The 27718-nt window shown below is 41.9% G+C and overlaps 1 protein-coding gene across 2 annotated transcripts in view; it reads right to left on the reverse strand.

The window, feature by feature from the left end:
* LOC131471939 (raftlin-like) overlaps nucleotides 1-27718 on the reverse strand; it is a 246786-nt gene that overhangs the window by 11270 nt on the left and 207798 nt on the right. For both annotated transcript variants that reach the window (XM_058648756.1, XM_058648757.1), the window contains 2 exons: nucleotides 22220-22423; nucleotides 10443-10561 (listed from right to left, as the gene is read on the reverse strand). In XM_058648756.1, the coding sequence (XP_058504739.1) occupies nucleotides 10443-10561; nucleotides 22220-22423 (323 nt within the window). The remainder of the gene's footprint in view (nucleotides 1-10442; nucleotides 10562-22219; nucleotides 22424-27718) is intronic.

Raw genomic sequence — 27718 nt, forward strand, 5'->3', positions numbered from 1 at the left:
CTGCAGAACTAGCACAGGTGTATATGCAGTTCCTCTGTAGCTGCGACAAGTTTGATAACTAACTGCAGCTCTGTCGTACGGCTATGCTCTTTTCTCTCTCTCTCTACGGCTGAGATCTGGTGTGCAGTCAGAGGCTACGGAGGAAACCGAGGAGAAGTGGAAAACCTTCGCTCTGGAACAGAGAGACTGATCAGCATGCAGCGCTCACTGTTGGCTGCCATGACACAGACTTCAAATCAAAACACTTAAACCCACTCCAGTGCACAGCGTCTCATTTTTCTTCCACGGATTTGTATTGACCGAGATGACAGAACGTGCACAAACACAACCTAAATATCAAACATATCACGTTAGCTTTCAAAGCGCTAATCCTCCCAATACAAAAACACTGCCGCAGACATTATTTACACGAGCATTACTTTCTACGTCCCTACTGGGAGCGGCACGTTGACATTTTTTCTGGGGTTTATGTTGGAGCCGTTCCTAGAGACACAGTCCCACGCTCTTTCAAAGCCGTCCCACAAAGTAAATTGAGAGATCATTTTTCTGTAACGGCATGTTGTTCTGTGCAGAAGGTGAGAATTAATCACGGCTCCCAGAGTGAGAGTCGCCGCTCTCTCTGACTTATTATACACAGCGACCTTACTGCACCTGAAAAACAAGGGGGGGGGGGGGGGGGGGGGAGAAAACCCTAAAAACTTTAAAGCAATCGCCTCACCATCTTTGTCTTTGATGTTATCTGAGAAACAATAAAGAAACAAGATGGACGAGCCGAGTTCTAACCACCTCGTCAAATCATGTTTGCTCCTCTGCACGCTGGGGTAAAACACCTGATCTGAGAGCGGGCACAGAATGTAAATTTAGTGATCTGAGAGAAAGATTTCAAGACCAACTCTGAAGTCTTTTTTAAAGCCACTGCACATTCTGCTCAGTTCAGAGAGGTAGAGAGTGTTTGATGGATAAACAGCTGCACCAGCACCGGCAGCAACTGCCTATACCGCAAAGAAACCTATAAAAGAGAGCGAAGAGTCTAATCCCGGGAATACAATATTTTAATAATACAATATTTTTGTCTTCCATGGTCAGATTATCAATCACAGTGACACGGATTCTTGCCGTGTCTTGTTCGGGGGACTGGCAACACTACGAGGATGATCTGGACCAAACCATCCGAAGTGGTCATGGTCAACGTCCGGGAACACGTCGTAGGACAGGGGTGTCCAAAGCTTTTTTTTTTAACGAGGGCCAGATTTGATAACTCTAAAGATTTCCAGGGAGCCAATGGCCTCTCAGACCTTATTCTAACAGTAAATCATTTTATATATAATTTTTTTTAGAACAATTTCATTTTCATTGTCACAATTATCATTTTTTTTATGGAAATGTAAGCAAATCTAAGCCACGCAGGAGTGAAAAGTTTCAAAGCAGAACTCCCTCCCAGCTGACCTAATGAAGGTGACACGTGAAGGAAGCTGATTTTTAGTCCCTTCCGGGACATAAATAATACATTATAAGACCGGAGCTGTGGGCCACACAACATCTGACCGAGGGCCGTGATTGGCCCACGGGCCGGACTTTGGACATGCCTGTTGTAGGAGATGTCAGAGAAGATGTCAAGAAAAATAGAAACTATTCTAACATGCTAGACTTTCTCTGTTCTTCAAATATGCTACACTTCATCGTTCCAGACATTCATCATCAGGTCGGACACTGGAAAAGAGTCGGTCGCGACCAAATTCGCTTGAAAATCGGCCTGAATTTGTGTATTTCAATCCTCACATAAAGAAAATAAATGCGATAAAATAGGTGTCAGCAGTGTTCTTGAGTCGTATTTAGTCTAGTCGTATTTTGACCTAAAAAATAACCTCTTTTTCTAGTGATCTCACTTCAGCTCTAAGCTCCTCTCTCTTTAAAGATGAATTTCTTTTTTTGAACGCAGACCAAAGAAGACGTTTATTTATTTCCAGGCCTATGGTAAAGAAAGGTGCAGCTGCAGGTCAATTTAAAGTCCACGGTGCACTCTGAGAGTCAGCTCAACAAAAACAAAGGTGTATTATTTTTCTATCAACTCCCTCTCTCTCCCTTCCTCCCACCCTCCCTCCCTCCGCCATCTCCATGCGAGACGGACATAACAAACCGCAGTTCTGTTTTTCAGCCGCTCTGAATGTAGCTGCGTTTATTTTATATTTTTTTGAGCAGACGACTGAGGTCAACAGGTTTGCAGACCCAGTCCAGTAATGATGAAGCAAATGCCTTTTAAGAGGGAGGGGCGGGGGGGGGGGGGGGCATTTAAATAGTAGATGCTCCCGCCAGGCTCTCTCAACCTTGAGCGTTGTCACAGCAACAGAAAATCCAGCATCCACTGTGACTCAAGCACCGCCACAACCATCTCAAACAAAACATTTTCAAAGATATAAATGATGGATACTGTACAGTACATTGATGCTATTTTTACATCTATTCTCCACAGTTTCATCTGCTCTCTTTTCTCTGTTTGGATCACTCATCATGGATGGTTTTTTTTTGTTTGTTGTTTCCAGACCTTTTCATCCATGTTCATGTTTGTAGTGTGACTGTAGGTGTTTGGATTTACTTTTTTGAGTTTACGTTGGCCTTAATGTTGACACTGAATTATGTCCCCACATGGTTGGTTTAGAGAACTTTTCATTGCATGAAACAGCTGTTTTTATGATAGGGCTATATTTATTATATTTCTGATATTATTTATTTTATTATTATTTTTACGTCCTGTGTCTGTATTTTGTTTTGTTTCTAAGCTTTTCTTTATTTTTTGTGCACATCTGTTGTATATAGGTTATTCTAAAAAAGGAAATACCTATACAAATATGCTTGAAAAAAAACCCACAGCTGTTTTTCTGTTTTTTTTTTTGTTTTTTTAAAGTTTATATATTTAAGGTGTGTTTTAATCGACAGCTATTCTGACAATAGATTGATCAGTTGGAGTGTTTTTATTTTTGAATATTTAAAACCAGTTTCTCTGATGTTCCAGCTTCTTTAATGTGAGACAGAAACCAGGAGAGACAGAGACCTAAAGAGACCAGGTGAGATAGAGACCTGGAGAGACCAGGTGAGATAGAGACCTGGAGAGACAGAAACCAGGTGTTTTTTTTTTTTAACAAAATAAATAAATAAAACCAGTTTCTCTGATTTTCCAGCTTCAACTCATCAAGAAAGTAATCATATATATTTTTAGCCAAGGCTTTTTCAAAACAGAAAACAGATCATTTTTCTGGTTCCTGAACCTTCATAATAAAACTGTTACTGGTTAAATGTGAACTCATTATTTTTCTTACATCTTGCAACACCTTCTAAACAACTGCACCCCGCGATGCCAAACGTGCCCCTCTGTGCCACAGCTATCAGCGTCATCATCACCATGTCTGACAGAGTGGGTGCCATCTCTCGCTCGCACACGGACAGCGCAAATTACTCTCCTTCTATCTAGGTCACCTCTTCTCTCACCTCAGTCAGCGGGGATAGAGATCTCATGGACAGCGGGCGATGCACACTAACGATCACACACACACGTGCAGGCCACAGCACGCACACACACACGAACACAGAGAGAGAAAAACACACACACAACACACACACAACACAGAATACGCTCCACATTTCTGAACAGAAGAAAAACAGCACGTCTGCATCCTGTGTTCGCTGCAACGACCACCGAGATTCTAGTAAACGCAGAGGAAGACGCCGTCTGCGACGTGGCTTTTGTCTGAGGATGTTTTCAATTTCAAACTTGACAGAAGCCCCGAGGCACAGAAGGAGCAATATCTTCATGTGTGTGGGGATGTGAAGATTTCCTCACCGCCACACCAGTGTCCTGACGTGGGGGCGCAATAATCCAGTTTGAGACATAAACCCAGTTACTGAGGACTGAAGTGTTTGTTCTTCAAAGCCTGAGATGTTAGTGAACTGTGGGACGGAGAGAAGCTCCTTTCACTTCACTTTGACTCTGACCTTGACAGGACACAGACAGACAGACAGACAGACAGCAGACAGACAGGACACAGACAGACAGCAGAGAGACAGGAGACAGACAGAAGACAGACAGACAGCAGACAGACAGACAGCAGACAGAGAGGAGACAGACAGGACACAGACAGACAGCGGACAGACAGGAGACAGACAGGAGACAGACAGACAGCAGACAGACAGCAGACAGCCTCTGTGGACCAGATTTCCTGCTTCTTAGGTTTTACATGAATATTACTATTCCAAAAAAAAAAATCTTAATAGATTCCATATCATGTGTCATGTGAGACAGAGACCTGAAGAGACAGAGACCTGAAGAGACAGAGACCTTAAGAGACAGAGACCAACCAGGCAGACCAACTTATTGGTTTGCTCAATTAATATCTGCTTCTCAGAAACTTGATAAACATTGCAAAGTCAATAATAAAGTATAAACTGTAGATTTCAGAGTGTTATTATTAAACAGTTATGGACAGAAAGAAAAAAGACAATCGACTAAATATAATGGCCAAAAAATGACTAAGAATCAGCATCAGTCATAGAAAAACACATTGGTTGACCTGTAATTGAAAAATGCCGGTAAAATAAAGTACGTTTTCTCTGATCGAGGTTCACGTTCACTGCTTTTTTTTCCTGGAACAGGAAAGACTGGAATATTACAGCACGCTGCTAATGCTCTTCATCCCTCTCGGTGAATAAATTCTCCCGCAGAAGCTCATTGTGCGCAAACACATTAAGACCCAGCTCGAGTTGAACTGTGAGCATGTTTTCTGTGGTTATTGCTCTTTCACTACATTAGTTCTCGTATTAACCTTCCCTCAGGACACATGAGATGAGCTGGCGAGTCCTAATTGAAGTTTCATAGCCGAGGCCGTTGATGAGTTATTAATTTCTGCATCATCTGCAGGTTTCCTGCTAGAGTCATACAGCTCAGCAGAATAAAAAACAACAACAACAACAACAACAACAACAAAATCACAAACCTGTATTATGTTCAGTTATGTATTTAGGACACAGGCCCAAAATAAAACAGGTAACAGAGCGAGCAGATATGAGAAAAACGAGTCACATGACCTAGACTCATTATTATTATTACTGCTTCCCAAGGCGGCGAAATTAAGATATATTAAAATGTGTAATTAGATATGTTGTCTCATTTTAATGATACACAGTATGTTGTGTTTATTTGTAGAAACAATATAGTGCTTCTCACTTACCGCCAAATTAATAATAATAACAAGTAATAAAACAAAAGAGTAATCACAATTAAACTTAATCAATATTGGGATTGGGATTATGTACTATAATGATTTATTTGGTCATGGATGTCGCATTGCGATGTGCAAAATGTGTTATATACGTTATATAAACTTGATTTATAACATAATTAAAACATATTCTGGTAGGATATGTTCTATCTATGGTCTATTTAGATTATTAACAAGCAAAAGTCCAAAAGAAACACCTTGTTCCTCCTTCTCTGTCTTCATAAGCACTCCTGCTTTATTTCGTAATTCGATTCCAGTTGTTTTTGCTTGGTTTTCCCTCCTTTTTTCTCTGCTTCTGTGATTGTCTGCCCCGCCCCGACATGGTTAATCTGTGACCAATCACCCCTCCCTCCCTCATAGAGTCAATTCTCTGTGTCAGTTCCTCTGTGCTTGTTCCACCATGTTCACTGTGGTGTTTGCCTGCTACGTTGGATTATCTGTGATGCTCCGGCTTGAGCTCCTTAGTTTCCCCTTGTGTTTATTTTTCTATAATCCATTGTTCATGGATTCCTGGCGACCGTCTTTTCCACCTGAAAGACTCACTCACTCACTTGTGCAGCTTGCGTCCATATGTGTCGTTGCAGATATCACCAAACCACATCAAATTGTATAAATTCTACCATGACTGGGCAATAAACATAATAATACGACAAGAGGACTGGGCTGGATTATCTGCCTGTGAGAGGAGGAAATATGGGATACTACGGTGATTGACTGAATAAGCTGCTGTCGTCGTCCTGGTTTCAGGTTAAGGTTGTGAACTTCCAGATCACAAGAGTTAGGATTCTTATTGGTAACGTCACGTTCCAGTTGGCACTTTGGCCGAAAATGGAACATTTATTTCAAAGTTTGTAAAACTTGTTAAATAATCATTAAATCAGTGATAAAGTTGCTTATGCCAGATTTAACTCACAACAATGACAAAATAAACGACTAACTTTTAACTCTACTATTTAGATTTCAACATTTGACACATTACTGTTACTTTAAATGGTAACCCATGCGGATATCGGATCGGATGACTATTTTTAGCGACTTCTTCTTCTGTTGTCGAAATGTTTTTTCCTGCTTGGTGAGCGAGGGCTTAATACTCCACCTACTGGTGGGGTGGAAATTCAGTCAACACACACCCAACGTGCATTAATGTGCGTTCAGTCCGTGTGCTGGGTCCACGCACAGTACACCAGGGCCTTTATAGAGCCCTGCGATGACACTCTAGGTTTGAAATTTGGAATTTCCAAGTATTTTAATGAGTGTCCAATAAAGGGATTATACAAATTTAGCAAAAGGCAACCTAAACAACCACGCCCCATACTATGGTGGCAAATAATATGAACATAACTGCTGCATCACCACTCTGCTGTGCTTTGTGAACACCTGAAGATCTGCCCTTAAAATCCTGACTGGCACTTTTCACATGCAAATCTTCTGATTAAGTGTTAATCCATGTTTTTTTTTTAGAAATGAAACAATTAAAAGTCTCCTTTATTTCCCCTCCTCAGTGATGAAGAAACATGTCTGAGATGATTTTTCGCTTGACAACACCACGAATGACTGCGTGCCCTTGGTAAAACAGCTGCCTTGTATTGTGTGCCTCATACATCCAACCACCTGTGAGATAAATAGAAATGTGAAGCACCAGGCAGATGTGTGTGTATATATACACATATATATATATATATATATACGAGAAAGGAGGAGAAAAACTAACACTCACAATCAGTATTCTGCCTTATTTTTCTTTGCAATTATGCCGGCACTGAAACAACAATGTGCTGTGAAGGTATTTGCATATCAATTTTAGGCAGTTATCACAATGAATGGGGGGAATGATGAGATCGCCCCTTTGTGAATGAGTGTGTTGCCATTGTGATTCCACATGGTACAGATTGCGTTTTTTTTGTACAGTCCCCAGTGAAAAAGTTGTCAGTTTGTTGTCTTTGTTTGTGAGGACGCCCTGAAATCCATTATGTCGTTACATAAGGGATCAAAATAACATTTCATTTATACCTGTTTCTCACTGGTCAACACTAAAGTATCAAAAGGTACCTGGAATAAACACAATCAGTGTTTAAATTATAGTTATTCTCTCCTTGCTTTAGAAAGATTGGGATGATCGTAGAGTGCCGATGACAGGTGATTATTTGTGACATTTTGCTGTGTTGTTCAATCTACAGCCATTGTGGCTCAAAAGTTTGAGCTCACTTAGCTAAATTGAGCAAAAGTTCTTAAGACCACAACACGCTATAGATGTAAGACAGTACAACGTGTCTGACTGCTTTAGCAAAACTTAAACACTTAAAAACCTAAGTGAGCTCAAACTTTTGAGAAAATACAACGTAAACCCAAGCAATCTCTAGAATCACAATGACAACACAATCGTTAATTTATTTATGCTAATGTTTGGTAAAGCTAACACTTTTGCTGCTATTAACAGAACTGCAGCCTCCTGGCTGAGATGCTAAAGGTGCTTTTCCATCGGCATGGCTCGACTTTACTGTTCTAATGATTCAGTTACAAAACAAAACAACTGCTTTACAAGTCACTAGTGTGTTTGTGTCGCGTACAAAACAACATCACGGCAGTTTAATCCAGGGCTGATGTCAAGTTAAAATAAGAAATTTAAGCCCCATTTATACTCTATTCAAAAGACGGAAATGGCGACAGAAGCCTTTTGCGTTCATTTCATCTGTCACTGTCCAAACCACAGGAGAGCTTACGATGACGGATGAATCAGAGTCCATCATATAATCAGTCAGGAAAACGATGAAGAACAGTCTCTATGGCCATAGCTTGCAGGCTTATTCTGCTCTGCGTCACTCACTGTTGTCAAAAGAAGTTGCGGTGGAAATATTGAAAATCATGGATCTCTCTCATCGACAACAACAATGAGTTATATTCCCCATTAATGGGACAATGTACTTTCAGTGGTATTAAATTCCTCCGCCACGAAAACCGCTTGCATTTGTTTACCTCGGATCAATAAAATAACATCTTCAATGGTCGCCACGTTGGGCACTCGGCACTGCCCTCTAGAGGAAGTATTGTGTAACGTCCATACCGACGCAAAAGACAGAAACGGACGAAAATGTTTGTATTTCAGTCGATCACTACTAGTAGTCTGGAGACTATTGGATTAAAAACAGTCCCTATCCTCTATGGGTGAAATAAGATTAACAATATTCCTCACAACTCTCCACAACACGTCTACATTCAGGTATCCTCAGTACCAAATAATAGAAAGGTATCAATAACAGTATTGATAAGTATCAGTGTAATACGGTTTTAATAATAACCTAATCCTGAGCTGTCACAGTATTAATAGTCATCTCAGCGTAATGAACGCTGGGCGACTGCAGGAGCCATGTTATTGTTAAATGAAGGCATTAGCGCCACCACCGCGGCTAATCAGAGGGACACATTTTGGCGGACAAAAGTCTCCTGTCACACTTGGACAGCCATGAGCCACAGAAAAAGTCTAAATTCAATTACACAGATAGCATCGGCAAACACATACAGACGCACAAGGACCAAAATCCATCCCCATGCGTACTTAGTGGACACAAACACGCATGTACAGCAGCACGGACACACACACAGACACGTACAGATGAAATGCAAGGAAAAGGCTGCAAACCATTCAGTTCCAGACAGACAAAATCAATCTCCAACTTGGAGCTGAAGAGAGACACTAATCGTCAGGTAGATAAGGGCTTGTTTGCTCCTGATAACACAGGCAACCGCAACACATGTCCCATAAATTGAGATCTGCCAGATTTGCCTTTGGGTTTGTCGGGAGAAAAGTGAGGAAGGGGGTGGGAAAAAGCCACCCCATCTGAGTGACAAGTGATTTCAATACAAGGGGAGAAAATACTCTTAAAGGGGATTTGTGCCATGGGTATAATCTGGGAGATGTAGATTAAACGTATTGATCGAATACCGTAATATAGATAAGAGTATTAGCGACGGGAGGCAAGTTAAGGGAGGAACCATAACATTCAGTGTCCTTGTAAAACGCTGCGCTGGCAGGATCTTTTAGAAAATCTTCATTTTAGCAAGGATAGAGTAATTACTTGAATGTCTATCAAAGATATTCTTCATTTTTCTTAAAGACAGCATTTCAGAATCTCCCATTGGAGATTAATTGAGTTTAATCTAGTGACTGGCACGGCCATTTTAATACACAACTACTTCACCTTAACACGCTGCACCAGAGCTCCAACATTCCTTCATTCTCACTCAATTATGAATCATTTATTTCTCCTCAATGTGTTGGTAGCTGTGGCGCTGTGGTGTGGCAAAATATTCACAGAATGACATGTGAATTAACTTTGTCCTACCGTCAAGCACTGATGGGAAAACTATTGGTTTCATTCGTTTGTATTTCTGTTGAAATGTTACACCAAAATTACAAAGAAATATAACTACAGATATTGCACAAAAGCGTGTAAAACGATTGGTTGGTTGGTTGCTCGTTTTGTATGTGTTGGCCCCGCAATGGATTGGTGACCTGTCCATGGTGTAGCTCACCTTTTTCCCTATGTCAGCTGGGGATCGGCACCAGTGGAGGATAAAGCGATAGAGAATGGATGGATGGAGGGACTAAATTCGAGAAAAGGGCCACATCCAGTGATCTCCTAGTGCCAGTCCTAGGCCCGAATAAATGGGGAGGGATCACTTGCAATTTACAAAGTGACACAAACATAATTTTTGTGTGGGAAAAGGGTGTCTAACATCGTGATTAACCTGTGAATAGATCAAGAGGATGCGGCTCTTGTTAGTTCAGCCTTTTCTGAGGATCACTGAAAACAATACTGCCATACCAGATCTGTTGAGGCCCGAGGTTATAAACAACCCCCCATCAGTACTGTTCAACCAACAGGATGCCGATGGAAATTTTTGCTGCCGTTGGCCAAAGACAAAGGAAGATACAAGGGATAGGGCAAGATGGACTGTGGCGACCCCTAAAGGAAGAAGCCAAATTAAGAGGAAGACGACCAGATCAGGTATCTTTGAAACTCTACTACTCTTAGAAGTGTCCGGTTATGGCTAGTTTTAGGGCATAAGAAGACTGAATCGGAGTGATATCGGTATCTGTAAATTTGCAGGGTCACAGTCAAATATTGTAAAAAGTCACACAGAGAGCGCAAAACCTGGGACCAAAAAACTCACATCAATGATAGTCCACTGCTCCACAACAATGGCGTCGTACGTTGACGTGGTCACATTCTGCTCGCCATCACTCGCCTCCTGGAAGATGAAGACACTTTCGACCGACTTTGGTAGCAAATCTGCAGGAAAAGACAGAAGAAGGAAAAAAATGGAGCCATGAAAAGAGTATTTACAGGATGGAGTGTATCTGTCTTGTCTCCGCTGCCCCTTTTGTTGCCCCAGGCCAAAGGAAATGGAATGATATCAGTCAGCCCCGTTCACACACAACCCTTTATTACATAGCCCGTGGTGTGGGCCATTTGTATGAGCAATGTGCACTTTATACATTATGCAGGGAGACAGTGTAAAAGAAAGGAGCAGGTATTCCCCTTCTGGGGTGTTAGAAAAGGAGAGGCGACATTGTGCGCTACATCACTGGTTTCCAGGACCCTGCTGGTTTTCATACTTGGAAGCTAAACAGAGGCTAATTACAACAGAGAAGCTAAGGTGAAATGCAGTGGCTAATGGGATTTTTAAAATGCAGCAGTTTTTAAGAGTCCTGAGGACTCAGGGAACAAGAAAACAAGACAGGGAAAAAATGACGGACAGAATTTGTAGCAGAAGCAAAAAACATAGCCGCTGATTTAATGAAGTCAGTCCGTAAGGCATTAAAGCATAAATCTGTGTACTAAGCCGGCATAATTCACCTTAAAAAGACGTGAAGCGAGAGAAAAAAGACATAAAACGTCGATGTTGATGCTTTAGGCCACTATAGCCAGACTGTGTGCTGCTGACCAAATAGATCTTTTTAAGCTTCACGTCTGTCAGGGGCTAACAATCGCAGGATTGGCATGCGGCCCCCAATGAGCCGGGACCCTCTTTCACCCCATGTCTCTTGTTATTCCTTTGATGCACATGCACTTACAAACACACACACACACGTGGACACAATACACGCTCCACAGTCCAGTCTTCCCGTCTGGCCATAGTGCTTTCTCATTACTCCCACACCATTTACACACTAATACAGTTTGCCTGGGCCCTGCAACAATACAAGACACTCCACATTTCATTACTGGGCTCTAATAATAGGGGGATGAGAGGCGGCTGGAGAGCCCGCAGAGAGAGGGGTGGAGGGGGGAGGAAGAGCAGAGGTAGAGAGAGAGAGCGAGAGAGAGAGAGGAGGGATGACAGGCTCTTTTACTCCCCCCTTCCCTGAAAAGCCATTTAGGATCTGTGCACTCAATAGAAGACATCTCTCAGAAATCTTCTGGCTCTCTCTCAAATATAGACACTGTCATTGTTCATTTTCACCCCTCCTCCACCTCCTCCCCCTTCCCCCCTCCAGCGCTCTACTACGTCATTTGTCAACCCTCCCGTCTTGCAGGCGTATAATTGGAAAGTAGTCATTTTGTAAAATGTAAGTCACCGAGGCCCAACATCGGTTCCCTGCCAGACCAACAGGGATCACTCAGGTGAGTCTCGACACGGGGCTGAGTCGCTCCAGAAGCCTGTCTCTGGTGATAACGCAGACAGACGTTCAGCAGAGGGGAGAGAGAATGAGGGAAGTGGAAGAGAAGGAGTCGGTTGCCGGGGGCGTCGAGTCCGCCGGGGGAATGCTTCGGTTGCGCGCACGAATAAACATTATCTTGTGTCTATTGACTGAGAGCTGAGCAGCAGCAGCCGCCACAGCCGCCGGGCCGACTGAGAATAAGTTGTTTACACTTGCAAAAACCAAATAGTTCTGCAGCTCTCCTTGATTCACATGCTCAAGGTCACGTAGGGTGAGCTATGTGAATACAGTCACTCTAAAAACAGGGAGTGACAGCACTGGGACTAAAAGACACATAAGCACATCGGTGACAGCACGTGGCTGGGGATGAGTCGCTGCGATACTCCGTATCAGGATTAGAGCTCAATCATTGGTTGTTATTTAAAGACTGATTAGCATGGTGATAGTCATGACAAAATGATTATCAATGGATGGCTTCCTACACCATTCATTAAGGTAAAAAAAAAACAACAATAATGAATAATTGTTTAATTTAAGGATTAAATGTGTGGTTGCAAAGGTAATGACATTTACGAGGTTCCTTGAATGCACCTCTAAATTCAAACATGTTGGCATAACAGATTTCTTTCATGGAGACTTTAAACAGTTGTTTTTGTGATTATTATTATTTGAGAAAATCAGGAATATACACGGCAGAAGTGATCCATAAAAACTGGTCTGTAGCAACCTTGGCTGTGGAGCATCCATGCTGAGTCGTGCATCTCCACAAGATGGGTGGAGGAAGTGCAATTGGAGCCACAGATAGTGAATGGTTGTAAATGTCCTCTTGAAAAGATTGAGTGGTCAATCCAGCTGCCAAGATGACTGGAAGGGATATCAGAAATATGAAAATGTATATTCCAATATGATCATCCATCCATCAATCCATTGTCAGCCTTGCGCGGGTAGCAGCTCTGGCAGAGAACCCAAGACTTTCCTTTCCCAAGCCACATTGTCTAACTTTGATGATGGGATCCTCAGGCTATCCCAGGCCAGCAAGGAGATATGATCTCTCCTGGTTCCTTGGTCCTCCCAAACTTGGTCCTCCCCACACAAAGCAGCACCAGCTTGACTCCGAGTCCCTCCCAGAGGACTGAGGTTTTCACCCCATCTCTAAGCAAGACCCCAGCCACCCTTCTGAGAAAACCCATTTTGGCCACTTGTACCCGCAATCTTGTTCTGACAGTCATGACCCATCGCTCATGACCACAGGTGAGGGTAGTAACAAAGATTGACCGGTAGATTGAGAGCTTTGTCTTCTGGCTCAGCTCCCCTGCATGTTTTAGCAGCAGGTAAACATCTAAAACCTGCGGGGCAGTGGGTTCCCAGGACCAGGATTGAAAAACCCTGGTGTTCTGTGGGACACAAAAAAACAAATGGCATCGTCGGGAGGACATGCACCATGTCAGAGAAAAGGATCACAGACAAACACACAGAGACTGAGAGTTAATGTGCTGAGCCTGCAAGTCATTAGTGTTCCGTTAGAGACGTGACATCAGTTTGGAAGCAGTGTTGTTCTTAATATTCATGGACGTGCTCGCAAACCTGCTGTTTTACATCAGTCACTAGCATGCGGAGTTTCAAATTGGCAAACACGATGTTGTTCCCATGAAACTGTCAACAACTGTGCAGCTACCTACTGCTGCAGCGTCAGATACATGTAGATAAATGTAGATAAATGTTAAACAATTACATCACCTAAAACATGGGTATCTTGTTTATTGCCATAGAACTGAAAAACCAATTAAAAGGTTTGGTTTGGATTTTAGATTTTTGAATATACACTATTTTCCCAGTGCTCCAAGCTTTGTAGTCATCACTATATGAAACTTTAAGGGCGTAAACACGTTAGTCCGACAAAAATCAGACACAAACGCACTGCTTCTCCTTGACGTTCCCTGACCATGTGTTGGCAGTTTTAGTGTTTTATATATGTAGTTTTTATTGACCTTGTTTCTGTGTTTTATTGGTTTCATATTCCAGTTTTTTATTGTTTTTTTATATTGCTTTTAGTTTACATTGTTTCATATCCTGTTTTTTATCTGTATGTATGTATTTATGCGATGTACAGCACTTGGGTCAACTCTGTTGTTTTTAAATGTGCTGTAGGACTAAATATGGATTGGATTGGAATGGAAAATCGAGGTAGTCTTAGTCGGACTAACATACCTGAATAATGGGATTCATAGTCCGATTACTCCTGCATGTATGCACTTAGTCAGACAACACAGCAACCACAAGAGCCCTGCTCAGTCTAATTTGTATCAAGACTAACATGTAAACAAACAGGCCTTTGCTCTACTTTGTAAACCCCACACTACCCCGCACCAAAGTCCATAGAGAAAATCCTTGATTGTACATCACGGCAAACAGGAGTTGTATATCCACTGCTACCTCCATCAGGATGTACAAATTAATCTATTTAGACATCCCCTCTGTGTTATCCTTTGTTTGGATTTACCAAATGACACAAACTTATCAAAAACAAGGCAGTGGTGGAGCAGCAGCTCCTGAGTCCCCATGACATGAAAATGCGGATTTTCTCTCTGGACTTTGGTGCAGGCGAGTAAGCAACTTTTTTTTTTTACATGATAAGAGTTGAGAATCTCATTAAACAACATTGTCAGCCATTTCCAGGCATTTTCCTGAGCCTAACCTATAAAAATGTGGGTGGGCGGTGAGTGAGCACGTCTATCTGAAAAGAGAAATCAGCTCTGACTGCTCAGACTCAGTTATCTCGCAGGCTGCTGGGGCGAGAAGCAGACGTGGTTCTTTGTCTGTCCTTAAATGCCCTCAAGCGAGTCTGAGCTTCTCTGCAGTCGGCATTACTCTCTCTGGTCTTGTTCTCGTGGCCACGGCGACTGACGTGACGTGAAAAACTAAATCTGTCTTTTGAATATGAAAGACGAGGATAAGTGCACTCGGGGATTTGTTGATGTGAAGTCACAACCGAACCAATGCTGCAGTGACATTAGATCCATATCTGCTGTGAATCTGATAGATGTCGTCCTCTATACATCCTACAAGAAGAAAGACAAGTTGTTGTTGGGTACTAATACTTTATACTATACTATATGTATATATCACCCATTCCCAATGGTCAAAATATCTGTTTAATCCCGAGTTTAAACAGGTTTTCGAGCAGTGGGAACGTGTTTAATCTACATTCACTCCCAAGACTCTGCTATGCACATGTTTTTTTTTTTTTATGGCTTTGATCTACCATTAGGGTGAACACACTAATTTCTTCTTCATCTGCTTCAGCAGCAGCAGCAGCAGCAGCAACACTTTACACAGACTTGTGAGTCAAATGAAAACAGCAGCAAAGCGCGCTAAGTGCTAAACGTGACAAAACAAAACAGTTTATCAAAGACTTCCCGATAAGGACGGAGGATAAAATTTGCCCTGAAAAGAAGCTTTCATACAGTTACATTGTTATTTGAATATAAGCAATTGTAATAAATCTAAATATTGCAATAAATCTGTTAAAAGACGCATTGGAAGGCAACTTCATTCCATATTTGCATGTGTTTTCGGTATTTCTATCAAAAGTCTGTACACTTGAATTGAACCCAGTCCAGCACACACACACATGCACACACATACAGAGTGTGTGTTTTTCTGGTCACAGGTGAATTGCAGATCAGTGTGTGCGTTCACGTCCACCTGACCGCCTAGAGCTTAGCCGGAAAGTGACCCTGCTCCTGCTCGTGTCTGCTGACGTGATCTAAATATGCGTGTCAGAAACTCCCTCTGAGAGGTGGAGACAGGCTGCTGACAGCTTATCTATATTTTAAACAGGACGGGTGGACATCCAGAGAGAGGCAGACAGACAAATGTGGCTAATGTGTGTGTGTGTGTGTGTGGACTGAATGTGGAGCCAAATATTTGGCAGCTGCAGCCTGGTTACCGGTGGGTTACCGGGCAGAATTCAGCTGTCGGTGAAAAGAGCATACGGATACACAGAGATGTTTAATCCATTGTGAAATCAGATACAGAGGATTAGGGCAAGCGAGCAATGGCACACCTGCTTTTGATATTCATTAATGTCCGTTTTCCACTAATAAACGGTTAAAACACTGTTTATGCACATGAGCAGAGTCCTGTGACCGGGAGATGTTCACTGACGCAAGGTGGAGTCGTCCGCGAGGACAGAAATGAAAAGAAGATAATGATAAACATGGATGAGGACTAATTTGTTTTTCTTTCAGCTGTAGACAGGGGTTTAATCCTCTGTCCACGCAGCACAACTTTTCCAAACAACATTTCAAGATAAATCTATATCTTCAGACTCAACCTTGTGTGAAAAAAAAGTAATTTCCCCGAGTCTGTCTGTGGTAAAACATGGTAAATAGTTAATGTGCCGCATACACGGCGACGTCTCATCTCGGCTGTTCGCGCACACGGATGCAGTGAGCGGTGCTGTGGTCTGACTGTGGAGAGTATTTGGGGCTCAGTATTTTCACTTGACGACACATCACCATTATACGAACTAAGGAACCAGAGATGCTTCACCTGCTTTACCTCTGCCAACAAAAGCTCCAGCTCTAACCAAGTTAGTTGTTTTTATTTATCCATTTCAGAGAGAAAACTGTATTACACTCGATTCCTACAACCGTGAACATGATCTGTTTTAATATCTCACAACTTTATCCAGAGTTGGGTTGAAATAACGTGCAGTGAACTCACTTCACAGTCACAGCCTCAGTGGAACAATACTTCATTATTGCTTATTAACATAAACTATACATCATTATTACCCAGCCCCGCTGCTGAACAGCTGCTACTGTGAAGTGAACTCAAGAGTCACGAGTAAGTCGCGATGCATGAATAAAAATGCCACTTTGTCAACAGTACACAAAGGTGGGTCACCTTTGTGTACTTTACATGCCTGAACACTAGTAGGTAAAGCTGCAGTTACATTATTTTGCACAGAAATAATGTAACGTTATTTGTTTTCATGTGAAAACAGGCTCTGTCAAGCAAAACTATCAGACATGACTGAGGGAGCATTTGTGTGTATACAGCAGCAGAGCAGGGGGTGGGTGGACAAAAAGTAGAATCCACTTCTTGCTGAGAAGCAGCTGGACGTACACGTCCATTTAGTGGAAAAGTCACCATTTCAGCAATATGCCCATGCTATTAAACTAGCTAAAAACAATTCTTAAAGAGAGTTGGACAAGAAATGCAATATAACATGATTTGCATTCCGTCATGCGTCAACTTTAAAGTGTGTTTGTTTGTCCTGGTGGGAGGAGCTAAGAACAAAGCAGTATTTTAAAAACGTAGGGATGGGATTAAGACATGAGAAATCTTTCTCATAAGTGCAGCTTTGTGCGCTTTTAAAACCTCGTCACACAGATACTCATGCATACATCCTGTAGATAGTCGCATAACTGTAACAAATGTCACAAAGCCCGAGTTTTTCATTCCACCTTCTGTTAAATCCTGTCTCAGAGAAAGGCCTGCACAGTTTCTCGCTTTCCATAGATTTCTTTTCACAGTGTAAGAAGAAGAAAAAAACCCCCCACCTTATTGGAATTTCATATTCCCTGTATCGCTCTCTCGCTAAGTCCATCCCTCTTTTCTCCCCCCTCCTTTTCCTTTCGCCCAAATTTAGAAACCATTGAGAGCTGACTGTCAGTGTGTATGAATAGCTCAATGTCTCAAAACTGTGCTATGGATCCTCACTGTGGCTCTGGAGATACACACACACACACACATTCTTTTACAGCATTCTTAGTGAGGACACTCGAGCACGTTACCCTAACCTTAACCACCACAAACCCTAAATTCTAACCCTAAAACCAAGTCTAAAAGCCTTTTAAGCTGTGACGAAACACGAGGACCTGCTAAAATTGTCCTCATGTCCTGTGGTTTATGGGTTTTTTGGTCCTCACAAAGGCGTACGTCCAAGTATACACACACAGATTGATGCTGCTATTCTTCTTCTTATCGTTATCACTAACCTTAACCATAACCACAGTTCAAATCTTAACCAGTTCCTCAGAAATGAAGTTCTGCCTCAGTAGGATCAGTTATTTTTATTCTCCATGAAGACTACTGGTCCTGACAAGGTCAATGTCAGAAAAGGTCCTAAATGGGCGTAAATATGTGGTCTAAAGACACTTGACGTGACACTGTGTGAGTGTGTTTGCAGGCAGAGCCATGGCTGTGTATGAATCTTTAATGTGCATCTTATGACAGTGGGTGTCTCCATGCAGCTTAGGGTCTGTAGATTTAATAGAACTCTAATATCTGACCCTGTGGCTCAAACGAGGTCTAAAAACACCAGCATGCATCATCGCAGTCGCACACGTATACACATGCCGATCCAAACGACGCATCCGCATCTTTTCTACTTCCAGCTTCACCATGGTAACCCCTCTCTCGAAGGAGCATGGGGACACGTGGGGCGGTGTGCTTGTGCGAGTGCCGAGGTGTGTGTGTCCCCCCCACACACACACCCCTAGGCCAATGCCACACAATAAAGAGGCTTCGTGGAAAGAGCCAGATTTTTCAGCCTCTTTGCAGGTACGTGAAAATTGGTGTATTTTTCTATAAACCAACAGGGGAAATAATGCCAACTACTATCAAAGCAAACACTGATGCATTTCAAAAAGAATTAAATAATTAGTCACATTTGAAGCTTTCATTTTCATCTACTTCACAAGCTTTTAGCACAGAGACTTTATATAATCTACCCGTCCAGAGACTGAAGCCAATGCAGAAGTGCATGAAACCTGTATTCCTCTACTGATTTATACTTAAATACTGTATATAATAAAGAATGACCGTACTTCTCACGTGATTTGATTGTCTATACCAACCATCCTGGTGACCACGAAGAATTAAACACAATGAGAATTTAACTAAATCTCCAATAAATGTAGGCATATTAAAAAAAAAACAAAGATAAATTTGATTAAATCACTCACATGCATCTACACGTTTTATATCAAAGACACGTATTAAGCTGCATTTCGTTAAGAGCTATAAAAATCAGGCCTCAAAAGCTCACAACTGTGTGCTAATTGTGTTATTTTTGCACAACAATAAGGTGAGACAGTCCACTCTCCTCCAATATTTGGCGTCAACAAGCCATTTTCTCACAGATATTTCTTGTTTTTTTTTTTGGATCATTCTCTGTAAAATTTACAAATGGTGATGTGAGAAAATTCCAGTGGATCAGCAGGTTCTGAAATAGTCCGATCGGTCTAGCGTGTTCATTCTGATGCTTGGTTTGAACTTCAGCAAGTCCTCTTCAACATGTCTACATGCCTAAATGCATTGAGTTGCTGCCAAGTGATTGGCTGATTTGATATTTGCGTGACCAAGTAATTGACCGGTCAGGCGCACCTATCTGTAATTGACCAGCTGAGAGACACCAAGATTGTCAATGTCACTACAATCTCATCATCACTCTGTGTCCAGGTGTCCTTCCGTGTGTCGTCTTCTTGTCCTTGGAAGTGTCCAGAATTTGAAATGGCCTCCTACCCCCAGTCTTGAGCACCTCGTTGTGAATTCAGAGACTGCCTCGCAGAAGAAGTTCCTAAATATTCAGGATTGGATACTGATTCTAAAGCCCCGAGCTGCGCGGCTGTTTGATGTAATTAGCTGCTAACAACAAACGGGATGCCGCTTTGAAGTCGTACCGCCAGCTGCTCTCAGCAGACCAGAAATCCACAACAGTGCAGCAGTTCACCTCTGCAAAGTTGTCGGTTTCTCTGAAGAGCCGGAGCTTGAAGCTGCGAGTGCGGAATTTGGCCCAATAAGTCAGAGGAAGAGAGACAGTTTCATAATGGAGTCAATCTGCTTTCTAGTCTACCCAGTAATTTCACCGTTCAGGAGACGCGTATCTTACCAGTGCATGAAAAATGCTAAATATGTTAGAGGGCTATAATAGGCAGAATAAAATGTAATCACAATAATACACTTCATTACTCCATTCTCAGGACATAAAATATGCAAGGAGGCACTAATTTGTTATCAGGTTAATTATCTGTGTTTCAGAGCTGCTGAGGCGTTCACTTTCCCAGACTAATGAATTATGGCTCTTATTTACTCGGGCTGGATTATTTCTCCAGTGTCACAGTGAAGCACAGAGCTGCCAGACTCTGATGGAGGAGGAGAGACCCCCAACATGAAAGAGCGTGAGACAGAAGCCTCAGTTCCTAAAGTGTCCCCGTCGAATGAGGAATCATGGAGTCAAGCGCGCGGCACACTGGAGAGATGGAGCCTACACTCTTCTATTGTCTGTAAAAAAAAAAAAACGATGATGCACTGCTACAGTTCTCTCTTTAATGCTTCCAGGAGTTCTTATATTTTTTTATATCTTTTTTACTAACAGTCTCTATCCACAGTGGACGTGGCACGCAACCGGATTCTAACTTTATAAAAGCATGGGCTGGATGTTGTTTTACAGGTCCACGGTGTAACATTAAAGGAGGTTTATTGGCAGGAATTCAGTATACTACCCATAAGTAGTAAAAGTGTATAATTGCAATAAAATGAAAATAGTTTGGTTTTTGTCTCCTTAGAATAAGGACTCAACCTGATCCATACCAAAAACCTGATTTGTTCTACGCATGTGCGAATCCCTAATCATCTTCAACTTCTATGTACTTGTGTACTCTCGTACTTGGTGCGTATGTACTCCTGTCATACATCCCAAGTATGCAAGTGCGTACTTGGGAAGTACGACTTAAGTACATACTCACCAAGTACGCAGTCATTGCATTTGGAACTGTAGCGTATTTCCTTCTTCTACTGTGTGAATGGCTGGTACATGTAGAACATGTAAAATACTTTTAATCAATCAAAAGTAGTAGTAGTGGTGGTCGTAGTAATACGACAAATACTGATAAGGTTTATAATAACCATTATAAGGAGTCAATTCCTATGAAAAACAAGCAAAACTTGCGATTGACAGTAACATTAATATCAATCCAATATTCAAAGTTAAATATTAATGATACACTAACTTTCAGTCACGTCAAAATTTACATAAACAAAATTTTTAAGTCTAAATGACCTTTTTTTTTTTTTTTTTTTTTTTTTTACCACAAATAATCTTAAAACAGCGTTCCATGACACAGATTCTGGGATACATGGCGTTAATTCGTGCCGCCATGTTCCTACAGCTGCCCGTATGGACAAACAAGGCAGAGTGAGAGTTTTGGAGACTACATCCTTTCTGGTACACGAGGGCCACCGTAGTTCCCTGACACACTTGTGAAAGACGTTGGTGACCGGAGGTATCACCACTAGACTGCAATCTGCAGTTTTAATGGCAAAATATGAAGATGGACCACAAGACAACTCAAAATAGAAGGGCCTCTCTGAAGCTATAATCGATTGGGTCAATCTATTGTTGGTGGTGTCAACGCCTGAAGATGCCTCTTGACACAGAGAGCAAGATTAGCATCCCATAATTTGAGTTTCTGACCACCTAATACATCTAAATCCAAGGATTTCTGGCTCTAGTTTGAGCCACAAATTCCTGAGAGGACTATCTGGGCTGTACTTTGTTTCAGCACTTCATGTTTTGTGATGAACAATCAAGATTCCCAAAGATGCTCGGAACAGATGCAGAGCAGATGCCGCACACTGGTTTCTGCTTAATAATTCTACTAAATGGAAAAAGCTGTCTGCCATTCTTCTTTGTGGACTTCTCTTGAGTTGAAGACTCAACTTTACCAGAATAATTAGATACAACAGGCTAAAAGCTGTGTGTTGACTCTCTGTGGGTCTGACGATGAGTGGAACCTTTTCACAAGCGAGCACTTTGACTCAGAAGTAACATTAAAGAACTGTTAAGCTTGAAATATCAAACATATCAAGGTGCTATATTCTCTATTGCATCAGTCAAACGTGTTCCAATTACTTTCAGATATGAATGAATGCCATAATTAACACCAAACAGGGCGAGATGAACCATTACCTGCCACAGACTTTCTGTGAATTTCAACTTCTTGATTCAAACAATTTCACTGCTAATTCAGTTTTTAATGGCTAATATTCTGAGCTTTAAGAGAACGAGCAGAAACCAAAACAGGGATAATAAAAAGCCAAGGCTTCATTATAATTGGTTAAATGATGTATTCTTTTGTACATTGTGACCTTTTCATTTGAATGTCTTTTCCGACAGCGTGTTAGCTGTAACCTTAACTACACGTGTGGATATTTAAAACAAAAGTTTTTTTACTCCGCGTGACAAACTTCACACCTCGCGCCGCTGACTCACCGTTGACGTTGCCCAGGTAGAAGTATCCGTCCACCAGCGAGGCTCCGTTGTTGAAGTGCTGGGTCATGTGATCCAGCCAGTTGGCCTCCACGCCTTTGACGCCGTCGTCGCAGTTCTGAACTCGCAGCGGCACCTTGACGGTGTAGTACTTGGCCTGGCCCTCTCTGACGGGCGGGTGGTTGTAGAGGGCGAGCAGTTCCACTCCTGGAGAAACAGAAATACAAACAATCGTTGTTGTTGATTTGACTCGTTAACCCTCTTATGACCATCAAGATCATCAGTAGAATTGTCACAAAATGCTCAATTTCCCAAGGTAACTTTCACTTCCTGGCAGTTATTCAACCGTTAAGGAATTACGGTACTGAGAATGAGACATCACAAATATGTGTGACGTGCCGTGAGTCTCGTCTGTGATTGGACACTCGTTCCGTGGAAGTCCTGAAGTTGTACCGTAATGACAAGTATAAGAGCGCAATTAAAGTTTTCCCAGTATCCATCCATCCATCCATCTTCTATCACTTTATCCCCCACATGAGGGTCATGGGCTGGGGGGGGGTGCTGTGCCAATCTCAGCTGATGTAGGGCGAAGGACAGGGTCGTCAGTCCATAGTTTTTGAATTTTCTAGATATCACAGTATCGAGAAGTATGCCGCATGCCAAATCCTGTCAGCGACGACAGGGTGATAACACACGGGTTAATGGAGGTGATGATTATTGAACCATGGCCGCACAATTTTTGTCCTGCCAGCTGAAAACTACCCAATAAAGTGTTTTTAGTTGTGCTGGAAGAATGTGAATGAATGTATGAAAGATAGAAAATGAGCTGCACATGTGAATGGGTGAATGAATAAGTGTCTTGACCAAGGATACATGGGCACATGGTGCCTAGCGGAGCCCGGAATTGAACCCACAGCCTTCAAGTTGACTCACTCTAGCACTGAGCTACCATTGCCCCAATAAGCTTCAATATCTTGTAACTAAAATAATGTGCACATTAAAGGTCTAAATAACGGCACTTTTCCATGACACAGTTGTAGCGCCGCTCAGCTCAGCTCGGTTCGGCTCGTACATTTATTCTCTGAGTGATAATGGACCAGGGAAACTCAGCTCATGTGTGGACAGTCAACAAGTGTCCTCGCCAACAAACTCTGGCCATGGTTTGTGTTAATCGTGTCTGTCGACAGCTCCGGGAAAAACAATTCAATATGGACACGGATAATACTCACAGACAACATGTTAACAGGCTGCTTTTTTCATGGGTGCTTGAAAACAAAGTGGAAAATGTTAAGCGTTAAGAAATAAAAATAAAAATAAAAAATAAAGCAGCAATGACACAAAATCTGTTTAAAATTCAAAATGGTTTTCATGGTTTCACTCTGTTTTATCCTTTACATAACTTTGTCTTAAAGACTCCAGATATGGGATATTTAATTATTTTGTATGTCGGCATTATTCAATGTATTTAAATGTCCTCCATTTATTATTTTTGCAGTGGCTATTAAGTTTCCATGAATCCTATTATGCAACTCCTACAGTGGTAGCCTTTTTTTTTTGAAGGAGGAATTAAAGATGCATGCGGTGAATTCTTATTCATTTCTGGTTTCCTATAACCATACATACGAGAACACTTTATATATATCATATCATGAGCAAATGTCCTCAAGGTGCAAAGCAGATAAATACATCATGCTGAGATTTGTGTTTTCGTCAAAAGGTCAACGTGAAACCTAAAGAAAATTAAAGTTTTTCCTTTTCCACAACAAACATCAATCGATTTGATCGCATTCACGCTCCACGTCACTCACATATTCCTTTTAATCTCTCACCGAGGAGATGTAACTCTGCCGTGTGTTGCACTTGAAAGAGTTTCATTGTTACACAGTCAGTTAAAAGCATAAGTTTGAATAATGCATTTAAAAAAAAAAAAAAAACACCGCCGCTAACTGTTGTTTACATCAAGCAGAAATATACATAAGGCAGCGAGACTCGTGAGAGAGAGAGAGAGCGAATCACGGCATTATTTGGAAATCCGCTCCGCACGGATGTCACTTCTCCTCGCACTAAATCAGAGTGGAGCGGGTTTTATTTGTTGTGATGTGAGTGAGTGAGTGAAATATTTGCTCTGCTTGGCTATGGGAAAAAAAAAAAGAGAGATGTGAGTGAAGTTTGAATCAGGCAGAAAGTGATTCATATCCAGCACGGTTACATTTTACCCCCCTCCTCCCTTTTCATTCGAATGCAAATGTCGGACTGTCATACCCCAAGTGAACCAGATGGATGAGAAGAATGTGCAGCACAGCCACCCGCCGCCTGTCCACCCACACACACACACACACACACACACACACACACACCCAGACACACACTCTGACGCGGGGTGCTGAAAGTGGCAGTGAGGGAGTCATGGCTCAGTCGCCTCGTTTCCTCCAGCCGTCCATCCGTCCGGCAGACACCCAGGAAGAAATGAATCATTTATATGACCATCTCTTGTCTGGCTTGTCTGAGTGATGTGACAGCCGGCCACCAAATTCCCTAAATCTTATCATTTGTCACTCTTGAGAAAAGTCGAATCACAGCGGAACAGTCACTCAGTCACACACACACCCTCAGGCCTGCCAATGTTAGCCGGGTTACATTGAAGACAATATGGCGAAACAAATCTTGGGACAAAACCCAACAACTTCCATTTTAACATGCATCTGTTTGGCAAACACGACATTTTTCCCTCACTGTTAACAGTTTGTGTGAGATGTTGTGTCACCAGCAGCAGCAGTAACGACTTTTTCCACGTCCGATACCAAACATCACAGCCAGGAAAAACGATCAAATCCAATACGAGTCCAAACTGTGGACGAAATGTAAAATTATGAATGAGATTTCATAACGAAATCAACATCATGCTGTTCTCTTCGGCGGTTTGCTCACATAATAACTCAGTTCTTTTTTACGCCACAAATTGATTCGACATGACAACTCAATATCCCCAATAGAATAACGGTGAATACACGGCTCATAGGGAATCATTACAAATGGGAAATGTTTTTTTGTCTCATTACACTGTGCAATCTGTTTTTTTACAGTTTTAATGACACGTTTAAGCTGTGAACCAGTCACATGATCGTTATGATTGTGCTTGAGATTCCATAAAAACAACATGAGAACCTGAGTTTCATTACAAACCAACATATACCACCACTTCTCCCCCACATTCTCTGGTGACAGAGATTGCAACTATACTTGCTTTTCCATTAGTGATAGTACCTGGTGCTTTTTTTAAGGTCCCAGCTCGCCTCGCCTCGCCTCGCCTCGGCACGGCACGGTTTAGTTTGGTTTTCCACTACAAAAATAGTACCTACTCAACGTGGGGGCGGAATCATCACTGCACAGCTGCATGAAACTGCCGTGACTTTGTTTTACACGCAACACACACAAACAAGTGACGGGTGACTTGTAAAGCAGTTGTTTTCAGTGTAACTGAATCAGAACTCAGAATCGGTTCATTAAAAAGATTGGTTCTGTTAAATACTGAGATTTCAGACATTTCCCTGGTAATTGTTGGAGATTATCCCACGTTTTTTAGGATTGTTAAGTCTTTTTAACTGATCTATAGTTCGGTGCTGTTCGGCTTGATCTTCCTGTGACGGCACTCTGACCCCGCCCACATTGGTTAGGGTTAGGAGGAGCTATAGTAATGAAAAACAATACCAAAATCTAGTCGAGTAGAGCTGAGTTGTGCTAGAACTGTATGATGGAAAAGTGCCTCCAGAGACACTGAAACAAACAAAACATTTTCAATATTTCTCCTCAGAGCTGCAGTCTAGTGAAGAGGTGATCATTTACTGGTAAAATTGGGAATAATAAGATAGTGTAATTCATTTTTTTTCCGTTTTTATTACAAGATTAAGATATGAAGGCCATAAATGTCAACACATGGCAAAGTAAAAGCTCCTGATCAATGACTGTATTAATGTTTCTGAGAATTAGTGTCTGTATTGGGAAGTAAAATCTCACTTAAGGCCCCAATAATTCAATACTTAACTCACACATACACACACACACACACACACACACGTGTGCTTGCGTGCGAGTCCTTTGAACCTAATCACATGAATTCATGACATCAACAGATGACGTGAAGCCCCTGGGCAGGAAGTCTGTGTAACCGACCCGACTCTCGTTGTCAGTGATGAGGTCGTTAGGATGTTAAACGCTGTTCCATCAAAGGCTGATCTGACAGCAGCTGACGTGATCTCAGCCGTGGAGCGTTCCACTGTGACACGTCATCGTCTTAACGTCAAAAACGACTTAACGTTAAAAATCAGCTGGACAGTGACACCAAAAAAAAACTCCCCGCTCGAGCTGAACAGACTCTTCATGTCATTTATTAGATCTGTGATTAAAATATATATATTATGTCGTTTTTATAAAGCTTATACTATGGCAACATAACAGATTCACCAGGTTGCAAATACTTTGTTACTTAAGTACAAAATTCACGTACTGTACAGTGTCTCCTCCCAATTTGAAAGAGTAATCTATAGAGATTATTATTATATATGATATATAAACTAGAGTAATCATAAATGCAGCTCAGTATTAGGTGAGAAAATGTCATTGTGGACATTATTGCATTGTTTCAGCAGCATAGTCAGTCAGTCATCATCTACCGCTTTATCCTCTGCAAGAGGGTCGCGGGGGGTGCTGTGCCAATCTCAGCTACATCGGGCGATAGGCGGGGTACACCCTGGACAGTTCGCCAGTCCATCGCAGGGCCACACACACAGATAGAGACAAACAACCATTCACTCTCACACTCACCCCTATGGTCAATTTGGAGTGTCCAATTTACCTATCCCCACATTGCATGTTTTTGGACTGTGGGAGGAAGCCGGAGTACCCGGAGAGAACCCACGCACACACGGGGAGAACATGCAAACTCCATGCAGAAAGGCCCTTGTTCCAACCGGGGCTCGAACCCGGGTCTTCTCGCTGCAAGGCGAGAGTGCTAACCACTACACCACCGTGTGGCCCAGCAGCATAGTATACTAGATAAATAAAATGACGTTTAAGATTAACATTTAACAGACATTTATTCACTGCTATCTGGATTCAACAAACTGGAGAAAGTATCCCACTTTTGGATTATCACCAACATCTAATTAATTCTTCCTTGGACCTCATTTGCAGGAATTTTTTTTTTTCAAAAATCCCCGTTTATTTTTAGTGTTAAGCAGCTCAGAAACAGACAAAAATGGGCAGGAGAACGCGGCGATAACGCCAAAAACGGATATAATAATTCCCCAGAATGATCGATATTAATAATGTTTGTGGAAAAACATGAGACGATGATTAAAGGCAGATTGAAGTGAAAGTTGAGGAAAATGGTAAAAGCAACAGCGAGTAACGTCTGCTGCCAAAAACACTGCGAGTGTCGCTAATCCATCGACTGCCCGGATTTTCTAAAAATAGAAAATATCTGTCGCGTTTGTAAATTCCTCC

This window comes from Solea solea, chromosome 13 (assembly GCF_958295425.1).
Source record: "Solea solea chromosome 13, fSolSol10.1, whole genome shotgun sequence".
NCBI lineage: Eukaryota > Metazoa > Chordata > Actinopteri > Pleuronectiformes > Soleidae > Solea > Solea solea.